This window comes from Phoca vitulina, unplaced genomic scaffold (assembly GCF_004348235.1).
Source record: "Phoca vitulina isolate PV1807 unplaced genomic scaffold, GSC_HSeal_1.0 scaffold6, whole genome shotgun sequence".
Taxonomy (NCBI): Eukaryota; Metazoa; Chordata; class Mammalia; order Carnivora; family Phocidae; genus Phoca; species Phoca vitulina.
The window spans coordinates 57,659,146-57,674,048 of NW_022589709.1; the positions used below are offsets into that span (position 1 = coordinate 57,659,146).

At 40.4% G+C, this 14,903-nt stretch overlaps 1 protein-coding gene across 11 annotated transcripts in view; it reads right to left on the reverse strand.

Annotated features, from left to right (window-relative positions):
• Window positions 1-14,903, reverse strand: part of MAST4 (microtubule associated serine/threonine kinase family member 4) — a 543,729-nt gene that overhangs the window by 106,819 nt on the left and 422,007 nt on the right. For all 11 annotated transcript variants that reach the window (XM_032404301.1, XM_032404300.1, XM_032404298.1 and 8 more), the window contains one exon: window positions 8,079-8,167. In XM_032404301.1, coding sequence (XP_032260192.1) covers window positions 8,079-8,167 — 89 coding nt within the window. The remainder of the gene's footprint in view (window positions 1-8,078; window positions 8,168-14,903) is intronic.

The window sequence follows — 14,903 nt, forward strand, 5'->3', positions numbered from 1 at the left end:
CTCCCTGCTCAGCGGGGAGTCTGCTTCTCCCTCTGACCCTCCCCCCTTCTCATGCTCTCTCTCTCACTCTCTCATTCTCTCTCTCAAATAAATAAAATCTTTTAAATAAAAAAATGACACTCTACAGCAACTAGGCACAAGAACAACAAAAGTGGAAGAAATCAGAAGGAAAAAGACAGACTGGACCACAGAAAAATTAAAAATAAGAAAAGAAAAAAAACCTTTACGTTACCAAAGCACTAATAAAAAAAAAAGTCAAATAGAAAATCAGGAGTGACCATCAGTGATATGACAAAAAAATTAATAAAACACACTCATTAAAAATACAAAGATATTCACCTCACACATGTTAGAATGGCCATTATTAAAAAGAGAGAGTCAGTATGGGTGAGGATGTGGAGAAAAGGGAACCCATGTGCACTGTGGGTGGGAATGCAAACTGGTGCAGCCATTATGGAGAACAGGATGGAAGGTCCTCCAAAAATTAAAACTAGAAATAGTATATGATCTATCAATTCCACTTCTGGGTGTCTATCTGCAGGAAACAAAGTCACCAAGAAGATATGTGCAGTCCATGTTCACTGCAGCATTATTTATAATAGCTAAGACACCGAAACAACCTAAGTGTCCCATCAAGAGACAAATATATAAAGAAAATGTGGTGTATATATAAATACAGGAGTACTAATCAGCCATAAAAAAAGAAGGAAATTCTGGGTATGTGCAACAACATGGATGGATCATGAGGAGATTATGCTAAGTGAAATAAATCAGAAAAATACAAAAGGTCCATCTGCCAACTATAAGATAAGTTCCAGAATACAATGTTAACTAAAGTCACCTTGCTGTACAATACTGTATTATGTTTCTAAAGTTGCTAAAAGAGTAAATCCTAAAAGTTCTCATCATAAGAAAAAAATGTATCACCTAGGGGCACCTGGGGAGGTTCAGTCGGTTAAGCATCTGCCTTCGGCTCACGTCATGAGCCCAAGGTCCTGGGATCAAGCCCCTCATTGGGCTCTGTGCTCAGCGGCGAGTCTGCTTCTCCCTCTGCCCCTCACTCTGCTCGTGCTTTCTCTCCCTCAAATAAATAAATAAAATCTTAAAAAAAGCGCGTCACCTACATGAGGTGATGGATGTTTACTAAACTTATTTCCTAGTGTATATAAATATCAAATCATTGTGTTGTACAACTGAAAATAATACAATGTTCTATGTCAATTATATCTCAATAAAATTGAAAAAATACTATGATATTCTTTTTGGGTTATATTGATGGAACCTAAAACTTCATACCATGAGCACTGGGCAAGGGTGCACTAAAACAGAAACTTCAACAGATGCATTGCCATCACACGTACACACGTACGGACATACAAGTGCACACATATATAGGAAAAAAAGACAAGAAATACAATAAAATGTTAGCAGGGGGTTGTGTAACTTTATAGGAGATTCCTATTTTCCATATCATTTCTCCTATTTTCTTCAACCTATCAGTTTTCACTGTTATAATCAGAATATCACATTTTATTTTTTAACCATACCAGCCTGAAAGATCAGAGTCATGGACACGTGGCCTGTCAAATTTCTTATGAGATTTTACCACTTCTTTAAAATGGCACAGAGTCATGTGGATGTTGGTAAGCCAATTAAGGACTTGGTTGGCACCCAGGGCTCAAATTTCAGGTTTTACTAAATCCCTTATTGCCCAGCTACACATCTTCCAAGCTTAGAGTTCCCATTCTCCACACAGTGTATAGAGACGAAGTTCCCCACCAACATCAGGGATGCTCTCAGGGACATCTCTGGCACCCTGGAATGCTTGCTCCCCTGTTCTACCCCAGACTATCTTCTTGAACTCTACTCCCCAGTGTTTACCTTTTTCTCTATCTCATTGCCAGCCTATTAACTTCCAATTCTTTGCATCAGCAATGCCTGTCTGCAGAAACCACTGCATGTGCCCCCATCCAATTCAGTGTCCCGTCCGATGAATGAGAACATGGATACAGCGCAAATGCACGTTGTAAAGTGATGACACCACTTCTCACGTAGGGCTCAAAAAGAGACTCCAAAACAAGTCCCAAAGAGGAAGGTCCTCACCATATTCTGAAATAAGAAAAACCTTACTGAAAAAGTACCCATGGTATCTCATTGTTTCTCCCTTAATCTGTGCACCGGGTTGTTACGCCCACACTTCCTGGCCCCCGGGAGGCGGGGAAGAAGGAAGATGATGAAACGTGCACCACAATGTCCACAGGGACTCCGTCACACAAGCAGGATGTGAGATGTTCCGTTGTGCTGCCCAGCCCCCCTGCGCCTATCCCAGTGCTGTTCCGCGTGTTGTAGGTTTCTACACGGAATAGCTCTCCAGTTCTCAGATTATTTCTGCCTCTCTGGGCCCCCTTTAGTTCAGTTGTAGCTTTGAAGAAGGGCTCGGTGAACAGGGCAGCAGCAAATAAGGTGGTGACTCACCCTTCAGACAATAATTTATGAAACTTTTTCCAACAACATACTAACCTAACGTTAGGGATATTTCCTGTCTGGAATAATTCTTAGCACTGTCCAATAGAACGTGAGACTCCTTTTCATCTAAATGAATCTCAGCAGTCACCTGCAAATTCCCAGTAAAAACAACTTCTGAAGACACAAACGGTTAGGTATTTTGGAAGGGGGAAACATGTGCTCTTAGAACTTAAAAAGCCCGGAGTCACTACCCAATCAGATAAGCCTTTTCAAAGAAAAAATGTGCTCTGGCTGACGGCAGGCGAAGTTAGAGATCTGAAGCATGAGAACGACTGGGCACGCCACTGGAGGCTTGCAGGTAGAGGATCGCAGCCTCCAGAGGATGAAAGCAGCCTCCGGCCGATGGTCAAGATGAGACAGGGATCGCATTCCTACACCCACAGGGATCTGAATCTGTTCACAACCTGCATGAGCTTGGAAGGAGATTCTTTCCTCGTCTCCAGATAAGAGCCCAGCCCAACGGACACTCTGATTTTGGACTTATAATATTCTAAGCAGAAACACTAGGTGAGGGTTCCTTGGGAACTAGGAACTTACGATTTTCCACCTTTCTTTGATTTTGGCCTTACAATACCCTGAGAACCCCCTGAGCTCAAGCAAGTCAAGCGTACCTGAACTTCTGCCCCACAGAAGCATAAAATTAATACATGGATACTGTTTTAAGCTACTAAATCTTTGGTAATTTATTACACAACAAGAGAAAACTAAGGTGGGTATTGTTTTGTTTTCTTTATTGGGTTTAGTTTTAGAGCCTTATTTTATTATAAAACCACTATATGCTAATTTCCCTACCTTCCTATTCCCCAAAGATTAATAATGCTAAGTTTCTCCTTTCTCCTTCCAAAAATTTCCTATGACTATGCATGATATACAAGTGTGCCTATATGCATATATGTAGTCTAAAACACACACACACACATATATATACAAAATCACACAATGTATTTTTTCACTTAACTATCTATCTTGGGCATCGATCTAATATCAGAACATGAAAGTCTATCTCACTCTTTGTAACAACCATGCAGTGCTGGATTGTACGTCTGAGTCATTTTCTATGAAACCAGGCCCCTCCTGAAGGACAGTTAAATGACGTTAAGTGATGAAGTGGTAACAACTTCACTTTCCATTTGCTATTTACAAGTAGCTGGACTTGTTATTTTCTGTTATTTTGTGAGAATCTCACCAGATAATTTCCTAGAGATGACCTGGCTGGGCTGAAGGGTAAATGCAATTGCAGTTTTAACCAACAGTGCAAACTGCTAACCAAAATGGTTGCACCAATCACATCGACACTGTTATCATATGGCAGGGCCTCCTTCTCTACAATCTTGCTGTCATTGGGTTCTGTCAATTTTATAAAATTTTTGACAGTATGCTAGGTGAATGATACTCTATTATGCTTTATGTTTCTCTCATGTTTCCAATGAATCATTTCTTATTTTTGGGGGGACATTTCAATTTTTTTCTATGAAGGGCCACTGACATATTTTGCCCATTTTTCTCCAATTTATATAAGCTCTTTGTGTATGTATTAATGCAATCAGATATTTATCAAGTATGGGCATAAAAACATTTCTCACACTTTGTTTTCTTTTGATTTTATTTACTACAGAGAAATTTTCATGTTACGGGAGATATACTAGTCTTTTCCTTTGGGGCTTCTGGATTAAATTTCATGCTTAGAATCTTCCTGGAACTAGGGGCCTGTGATTTTCTACCTTTCTTTTTTTAATGGGACTCCTATTCACTGCTCTTTTAGGAATCCCTGGCTCTCAACAAACACGATTTTATTTGTAGAGATAAGCTCCAGAACACTACGCCAGGCTCTCTTTTTCCTTAGAGCACGACTGACACATCCACACAAATCAACTCATGTTCTCATCCCTACTAATTCTTTTGACAGGGGATTAATTCATGTGTCAATGAGGAGTGGCCTGATTCACATAATCCTGACCTAAAAAAAAAAAAAGAAAAATAGAAAGTCTAACTTTATCTTTGGGTCAGAAAGCACTGAAAAATGGTAGTTTTTCTTTCTCTTGTGTTTTGTAAAGACATGTAGGAATTCTCACTGACGTTCTGTGCTTCAAACACATGACACAGAAGACAGCAACGGGAAGGAAGAGGTGATGAGGCAAGGTGAGTGCGCAGGCATTCACCATCCTCAAGACAGGAGGACTGGTCTTTATTTAATTTACGTTTTCCTTCTCTTATATGTAAATAGGAAACTACCAGATTGCGATCAATACCATTTCTCACAAAGAAAGTCTGACAGAGTTCTACAGGTTCTGAGCGAATAAAAACCTGTGGGCTCTTCACCTGAAGGGAAAATGCTGTCAGAACCTGACAGACGGGCTTCTCTCCGCCCACTCCTCTGATTAAATACTAAAATTACGTTTGAAGAGAAAAGAATTCAAGCTAAGTCTACATGGAGAGAAAGAAAAATAATTAAAAGGATCATTAAAGTCTTCACCACATTTTCTCTACTCTCAATATTAGCACTGAAGAAAATCACAGCAATAAGACTCATCAACAGGCACATAAACTAGGGCTCAATTACTACAGAACACTACAGAAAGGAGTAGGATTGAAGTTTTTATTTTTTTTATTTTTAAAATATTTTATTTATTTATTTGACACAGAGAGACAGCGAGAGCAGGAACACAAGCAGGGGGAGTGGGAGAGGGAGAAGCAGGCCTCCCGCTGAGCAGGGAGCCCGATGCGGGGCTGGATCCCAGGACCCCGGGATCATGACCGGAGCTGAAGGCAGACGCCTAACGACTGAGCCACCCAGGCGCCCCAGGATTGAAGTTTTTAATCACTACTGAATTACACGTAAGAAATAAAATTCATGATACACTTAGCACTTGTATATACTGCTGGGCACTGTGCAGGGTGAATATGAAGATAAAATTCCAGGGGCGTCTGGGTGGCTCAGTCAGTTAAGCGTCCAACTCTTGATTTCAGCTCAAGTCATGATCTCAGGGTGGTGAGATCGTGCCCCACGTTGGGCCCCATGCTGGGCGTGTAGTCCGACTGAGATTCTCTCTCTCCCTCTGCCCCTCCCCCCGCCCCACAAATTCACATGCCCCTCCACCCCCCAAAAAAAAAAAAAACTTTAAATCTTAAAAAAAAAAAAAAAAAAGATAGAATTTCAGCCCCCAAGTAGGTATTTGGCCTTGCTTGCCCCTCAAGTCACCTTTTACTGTTCTGATGATAATGTAATGCAGATCCCCATGGTATAAATGGTAATAATAGAAATAGCTGGGTGCTCATCAAGCAACTGGGGAAATCCATTATTACCAACTGCTCACCCCACCCCCCAATGACATCCCCCTCACACCTTTTCAGAGGTAACTACTACCATGAAATTGGTCTTTAAAATGATCATGTTTTCCTTTAGACTCTTGAAAGAAATGTATATACACATTTATGAGTATATGTGTGTGTCCCTAAACAAAATTCTCTTTATAGCCTCACGCTAACCTTACATGAATGGTTTCAGCCATCTTCTTTTGCAACTTGGTCCGCCGTCGAACACTCTCAGAGTTGCATCCGTGCGGACACGTGCGGCTCTAATACTTTCTGGGTGCCCAGTGCTCTGTGATGACTATGCCACAACTCGTTCACCCGTTTTCCCATCGAAAGCTTCTTAGGTGGCTTCAGATGTTCAGCTATTACAAACAGTGCAGCTATGAACAGTCTAGAACATGCCTTCTTGTGTATATATGCAAGAGTTTCTCTCAAGTTCTACCTGGGAATGGCATTTCTGAACTTCAGTGGTCTTGCTTTAGTATTGGAATTTTATCAATTCTTGGTTTACCTTTTTTGCTTTGCCGTCTTTTATTTATCACTAAAGGGAAAATAAAGTTTCATTCCAAAGGGACAACTATCTCTCTCTCTCTCTCTCCTTTCTTCTCCCCAAACATGTTACAGGTAACTCCCAATCTCAACTTGAAAGCAACCCTTGAGGAAAGAGTCACAGCCCTGCTTTTAAGTAGGAAATGAGTATCATCTGAAAGCCCATCAGGGTTAGAGTTTCTACCAGAGTACAATGACTTAGAGCTTACTCGTTCATCCTTCCCACCCGTCATCCTCCACAATCCTCAAGACAGCTTCTCAAAACACAGATCCTCCTCAAAATCCTTGAAAGGTAATCAAAATCAAAATTCCTTATACTCTCTGACTTTCATCTCTCTTTCCACCTTCATATTGTCTTACAACCCAACACACATGCCCCACTCCAGCCACACTGGTAAGTCCCCCTTTCCCCCCATTTCTACCAGCCCAAGTCTTGCCTGACTTTCAGCATCCTGACTAAGTGGCTCCTTCAACTCTCCCATACTTTCCTGGTTGGAATTAACCCTTCTCTTCCTTGTACCATCATGGATATAACTTAAAAAAAAAAAAAAAAAGGAAACAGAAACAAAACAAAACCCCAATATTGAAAGCAATCTTCACAACACAGTTTTTCTAATATGGCTATACCTTCCTTATAATTAGTACTTGAGGCCAAGGTCTCATATCTTCATCTTCATTGTCCCTCTAACGATTATAGATGTAATAAATAAGTTATATCTGCCACTGCCAGGCAAAACTTGAGATAAACTCTTGCACACATACTAGAGAAGACACATCCTAGACTGCTCATAGCAGCATTATTTGTAATAGGGAATGTAAGTAATGGGTAAGTTCAAGTTTAGGGAGAATAAATGCTGAATCGTTCTGATAGAGGTTAAGACATGTGGCCTCAAAATACGGCATCCCGACCAACAGTATTTTAAACTGAAGAAATAGGAGAAATGGCATGTGCAGGAAGGTTCTTCAGATCTGCACCTAAGGCACATCATCAAGTCCTCGTGTAAGAGGGGTCCTCCCTGTTACCTGGGGAAAGGAGCGTCCTGATTTCTGAAAACAAGGAACACAGAGGACTGTGAATGTACAGCCCTTGCTCAATTTGCCCCAGTTTACTAGAGTTAGCTCATTTCTGTCCTGTCCTTGCACAACTTTTCACTCTTCATCAAACCTAGCATTAATATACTCAGGTTAACCATGTCTTTGCATCTTCATTTCCTTACGAAGGCTCCTGTGTCACAGAAATCTTCTATTAAATAAATGTGTTTGCTCTTCTTTTGTTAATCTGTCTTTGGTTAGGAGGTTCCCACTGGAGAACTTAGAAGCATAAGGAAAAATATATTTTTCCTCCCCTAGAGTTCTTAACACTGACCCTCTTCATGTGAACTAACACATCTGCATTCCCCAAAGATAACCCAACATGGAAACAAGTCTTGCATCATTCACAGATTTAGAAATGGAGAAATAAATAATTGAAAAAGGATTCCATATAAAAAGAAATTCTCAATTTCAGTGTCCAAACACTCTGAAAGAGAGGATGAGGGTTGGGCTAACTTATCAGAAAGAACAATGTACTGATAAAACAAAGGAAAACCAAGATAAGCTAGAAAGACATACCTGAATTTCAAAATGCTTGGATTATTTTAAGAACCAGCAAAAAGAAGTAAAACACAACTCAAGAAAGGGTAAGTCATTACCTGCATGAGCAGAGAGAGGTGAGTGTGGTCGAGGCAATGCTGGTGACTGTCCATTGCCTATCAAGCTTTTCCGGTTGCTTGTTCGGCAACTGCCAAAAGGAAAAACAAAATCAGAGTTTTAAAAAGCAAATATAATGCCAGTAATGTCCAGGTATATTCAACATAAACACATACTAGAGGTTCAGCAACCTATCTGGCTCATGTTGTGGCTTAAATTTTTGCAAGTTAATATGCACTCACTAATATTTGAGGGGTGGCTGCCTCCTGAATATTAGAAAATATAATGTATTCATATAGCATAACACCATCAATATTCCTCACCACCAGTGAAGTTATAATCAAATGCCTTCTCTCCACTCCTGACTGCAAATAGGTGACACGCCATATACCCAAGTGATAAATTAAGGATTCCAATCAGCAAACCACAGGTAGCATCTCTGTTGACATGAAATTTCTAATATGAAATTACATGCAATGAAGCGCAATGACATTCATCTTACAATGATGCACTAATTAAAAATCTAATTATTTAGACAAATTTCCCATTTGTGCCTTTTGTCAATAGAACAGCCGATGCCCAAGATGTATTTCACTACTGATTCATTTTTCATCTTGTATACTCCATTCAAATTCCTCATTAAGGTAAATATCTTGGAATCATAAAAACAGATTCCAGTTGGTATTAAAATAATAGTGAAAGCCTTTTGCCAAAGGCACACTACCTACTGTTTTTGTCCTGGGTACCCACTCAATAGAAACAAACTGCTACATTTGGGCAAAGGGCAACTACTTTTTCCTGTTTCTGCCAGGACCAAGTTATAAAATGCCTACTTGGATTCGAAAGTAACTCACAAGCAGCAAAGAATAAGATAAACGTGAAACTGGTTGATGATGAGGTGAATATTATCTCCTTTTCATCTACTTTCCCTTCAGTGCAGACTGGCACTGCATTCTCTATTAACAGTATAGCAGTGAGAAAAGGGGGAGTAAAAACCAGCAGGTCACCTCACCAAATTCACCTATAATAAGGTTCAGGGCACTGTGATTCTGTCCTCCTACATTTAGGCTGCCCTCAACCACCATTTAAGGTTTATCGTAACGTCTTCTTTAATTCAGAATATACCTGTTATAACAGGCGGTTCAAAGAGAAGTTTTCACCTGACTTCTAAATTAGGTATTGTGGATGTTATTTGAGGGTTTGCACAGAATATTTGAAAGGAACATTTCTCAATATTCAAATAATACATTTCAAAACCAAACTCAATTCCTTTCAGCAATATTAACTTGGGAACCAATCCTCTCCCTTAAAGGTTTGCTGCTTATTATCATTTGTCAACACTCCCATATTTATAATTTCTTAAGGTCGGGCTGCATCATTTTATTTTCCTTACTGGAACAATCAACATCCCTTAGCATTATCTATGAGTGTAATTAAGATCATGTTTACTCAGCCTTAAAGAAGTTGCTGATTAAGAATAGACCCTTGATACTTAATTATAAAGGTGGATTGTGATATTATCAACTCATCTGTTAAGAACCATATTTGACCTATTAAATTCAAAATTCATAATCATTAAATCAGATAGTATGATTGTTTTAAAAAGATACTTTATAATTTATTTCGTGTTAATTCAAATCAATGTCTTCTTTCATTCCAGTACAGGAATATTAAACATATCAACTTTCTAATGTTAATAAAAGAAATTACAAATGACAGATTTATACCCTGGAAATCTCAGCAAAGTTATTTGTTTACTTAAGCAAATTAGCTGAAATACGAGTTAACTGCTAGAAAAATGGCTATATTATTTTTTACATTTAGTATTTGATCTAAATCACTTACGAAGATTTTCTCTTGACGTTCAATTATTAGTGTTTATGTATGTAAATAAAATTTTCAGTAAGAAATGTAAATCAACAGAAATAGTAACCTAATGATTATCTTCAATAGGGATACTGGTGAAATATGAGAACTTAAAATCTAAAAAATGGTATTTCTTGAAGAAAACCTTAAAAAACTGAATCTTCCTTTTTTTTTTTTTTTTAAAGATATTATTTATTTATTTGACAGAGAGACACAGCAAGAGAGGGAACACAAGCAGGGGGAGTGGGAGAGGGAGAAGCAGGCTTCCCGCCGAGCAGGGAGCCCGATATGGGGCTCGATCCCAGTACCCTGGGATCATGACCTGAGCTGAAGGCAGACACTTAACGACTGAGTCACCCAGGCTCCCCCAAAAACTGAATCTTCCTAACAAACATATAGAATGACTAGTACACTACTATGGGCAAAATAAACAGACAATGATTTAAATTTAAAACAAAGAAAAACAAAAGAAATTTTCAAAATTATGTCAGTTATTTAAAGCCTACCAAGAAAAGGCAGGAAAGTTCTGATTTTAACAATGTGACTCAAAAAAAACCACAAAAAACAAAAAACAAAAAACTCACAAAGAAATCTCTAAATAAAACCTGGAAATAGAATATACTTATTTGCTTACTGTAAAAAATAAAAAAACGAAGTAGAAAAATAGGATAAAAGTTTGTATTACATTCATCCTGTGTTTGCCTACTCTCTATAAAGACTGCCATCTTTACAAACAAATGATTATGAATGCAATTTAGAGCAAAAGAAAAAAGGATTCTTCATCTATGAATATGGGAGCAAGAAAAAAAGTTAAAAACAAGGTACAGGGAATATTTTACACAAAACCTTAAGTAATCAGAGGCCTATCTTATTTACAAATGCTATGAACAATCAAAGCTGAAAGGGTCTTCTGTAACCTCTCTATGGATCTTGAGCATGAAGGTAGAGACAGTATTAAAATTACAATAGACTTGAACTTTCTTGAATCTCCCAGCAATCAAACAGGAAGCTTTTAAACATGAACTACAAAACCAGACTTTATAACATACAGATTCCTATGTATACACAAAATAAATCTGTCTACTCATGAAGTAGTGTCTTGCTTGGCCTCGCAAATAAATTTATTTATTGCTAACATTCTTTAAGGGTAAAGAGGAATTTTATACTGTATTTAACCCCAAAATACCTAATTCTTGATAGATATATAAATATTAGTGCTTTTAAATTCCTGGGGTCTACCGAGATATTCTGTAGACAACTTTCCACAGGTGGGGGAGACTGGCAGTCATCCAATCTCAATACAGCTTGCTTCCAGTATCTCAGACAGTCACTGCATTTTATTGCTCTAGGTACCTGGTTCCCAATGAATGAATTAAATTCTCATTTTAGGGGCGCCTGGGTGGCTCAGTCAGTTGTGTCTGACTCTTGATCTCAACTCAGGTCTTGATCTCAGGGTTGTGAGTTCAAGCCCCACATTGAGCTCCACGCTGGGCGTGGAGCCTACTTAAACAAATGAATAAAAAATAAGGTCTGATTTTAACCGCAGTAAAACAGTTCCTCGTTGGCAGGACCTATGAGTGCTTACCACCTACACTGCCACAGCACCTGGAACGGCCCACACCGATGACACTGGTACAAAATGCTGCACTGACCTCTGGGGTCATCCTTTATTCATCCAGGTTCTCATGCTCTTTCCCGCAGATGTAAGGAGAAGCTCATGGCATCCAAGTACAAAACAGGCCCCCCAAGTGGCCGTGACTGCACCATACTCATTTAATCCATAAAGTGAAGAAAGAGGAGATACACTGCCACTTGGATAAAATCAAGGTTCATTCCGATCCCCAGCATGACCAAGTCAATTCAGTCTTGCTCGCGTTTTCTCAAGCAGGGTCATCCAGGAAAAAACAGGGGATGTCCTACCAGGTAGAACAGAAATATCACTTCTACTGCAGCAGAAATCTCAACTTGCTTAAAATCTATCCTCGCCTAAGCATATGAGCTTGTAGAATTGTCTCCAGTTTTCAGCCTTCAGAACAAAGGTGATTGCAGAAGCCAAACTGAAGAACAGTTACAAACTCAAGTTTCAGCTATGCATTCTCTCCGCTCCACTCTTTAAAAAGGAATGGAAGCCATTCTCCCTGCCTCTGCTTGGATCTGGAAGCCCAACACAGGAATATCCACTCCCCACGGGGCACCTCCACCCTTTAGTTCTGCACTTGAAGCAACACAGGGAGGCACTCCGCTGTTCTATCAATCAGGCACTCCAAACTGTTCTATCAGTTTGGAAGGTGACGCAATGGCACAGACTCTTTACTTGCAAAATCTGAATTGAGCCCAAGAAGCAGCCACAGACAACTTGAGACAAAGGCAAAGGCAAACAGTGGACCAGGACAGAGAATGATGATGCCAAGTAAGTATTTCTCTTTACCTCATTCCTTTGGTTCCTCCACCCACAGATGAACTACACACATCCACACAATGAGCACACGGTACCACAGTTATTGCTGACCGTGGACCTGGGACCTGAGAAGAATGGAAGGTGGGAAGGCATTGACGGTACTTTGAAGTGAGTGGGCTGGCTAGCCCCTGGGGGCTGGGAGGCAAGGCAGGGAGAGACAGATGCCCGAGAGGAACATCACAGCTGGATGGGCACTTTGTGGGGGGTGGACATGCTGTAGACTGACACAAGGAGCACAAGAAAGTGTTTTGTCTGCCTGGTTTTTGGCTCTGGCAGGTGAAGTGAAGATCGCACAGGGCACCCCTCCTACTCCAAGTTCACTGTTCCCATCACCAAAGTATTCTACAAGGAGCTGGTCCATTTCCTAATCAACGCCAACAGTGCCTTCCACTTGTCAGGAAGATAAAGAGACAGATCGTGCATTTTATTTTTATTTATTTTTTTGCAAAGATTTTATTTATTTATTTGAGAGAGTGAGAGAGAGAGCACACAGAGGGAGAGTGAGAGAGAGAGAGAAGCAGACTTCCTGCCGAACAGGGAGCCCGATGAGGGGCTCGATTCCAGGACCCTGTGATCATGACCTGAGCCGAAGGCAGACGCCCAACCGACTGAGCCACCCAGGCGCCTGAGACAGATCCTGCATTTTACCATCTAAGTCAGGCCTGACTCAAAAGTGTGAGGCAAGAGTGGTATCAGGCTGCCACACTGAAGGAGAGGAGGGGAACGTGGTGTACATATTTTGGGTCCAAAGCAACAATATTCTTTATTTGCGCAGGTTGTCTTTATGCTGAGGGTTCCAATGAAGGGCTTGGCAGGACCTGTAAACCTTTCACATCTGAATCTGTCACATCTCTCGTGGCCAAAGAACCTGTTAATGATCCCTGACTAGGTCTGTAAAAGCTGGAAGGCCCACCAGACTGTGGCCTTTTGCAACTATTCTGGATAGCTGAGATCCAGCTTCATTTTAAATTACATTCATTTTGAATGGACAGGGAAAGAAACAACAAATGTTGGAGAAGTTGTGGAGAAAGGGGAACCCTCTTACACTGTTGGTGGGAATGCAAGTTGGTATAGCCACTTTGGTAAACAATGTGGAGGTTCCTCAAAAAATTAAAAATAGAGCTACCCTATGACCCAGCAATTGCACTCCTGAGTATTTACCCCAAAGACACAGATGTAGTGAAAAGAAGGACCATATGCACCCCAATGTTCATAGCAGCAGTGTCTGCAATAGCCAAACTGTAGAAAGAGCCGAGATGCCCTTCAACAGATGAATGGATAAAGAAGATGTGGTCCGGGGCGCCTGGGTGGCTCAGATGGTTAAGCATCTGCCTTCGGCTCAGGTCATGATTCCAGGGTCCTGGGATCGAGCCCCACATCGGGCTCCTGGCTCAGCAGGGAGCCTGCTTCTCCTTCTCCCTCTGCCTCTCTCCCTGCTCATGCTCTCTCTCTCTGTATCTCTGTGTCTCAAATGAATAAATAAAATCTTTAAAAAAAAAAAAAAGAAGATGTGGTCCATATATACAATGGAATATTACTCAGCCATCAGAAAGGATGAATACCCAACTTTTATATCAACATGGATGGGACTGGAGGAGATCATGCTACGTGAAATAAGTTAAGCAGAGAAAGTCAATTATCATATGGTTTCACTTATTTGTGGAACATAAGGAATAGCATGGAGGACATTAGGAGAAGGAAGGGAAAAATGAAGGGGGGGAAATCGGAGGGAGAGATGAACCACGAGAGACTATGGACTGAGAAACAAACAGGGTTTTAGAGGGGAGGGTGGAGGGGGGATTGGTTAGCCCGGTGATGGGTATTAAGGAGGGCACGTACTGCATGGAGCACTGGGTGTTATACGAAAACAATGGATCGTGGATCGCCACATCAGAAACCAATGATGTATTGTATGGTGACTAACATAACATAATAAAATTAAAAAAAAAAATTACATTCATTTTGAGGCATGAATACTCATCATGTCTGACCATCGCAAGACGTTCGGCAGAGGGGAAACCCCAACAGGCAGTAATTTCTAACATTCACAGCTGATTTGAAAGGCCAAAGCTCAGTACGACGTATGAATGGCCATGACTGAGGGGCAGTGATCACACAGTGGACTGCATGGGGAGGGCCTCAGGAATTCAGACGCTAGACTATCATTTATTAGTTCATCCTGATGAAAAATCGGATAAATGTGCACAGTAGACCAATTAAAGATCAAAGCTTTACTGGATGTGAACATCTGTTATTTTGAATACCTTAACAGAATCAGAACATTTGAATATTCCTTCAGTGAAAAGGAAAGCTCCAGGGAAGGAAAGTGGGCATGACTGGGAGACAAACAGTCCAGCTCATGTGGATTCACTGACTACATGTTATAAACCGGGCAGGCTTCAGTTTCCCTCTCTGTACAATGAATGGGCTACACCAAGGGAGAAAAAGAGTTGTACATTTATTTTTCTTTTGTCTAAGACGTTTTAAAAATAGAGAAAATACA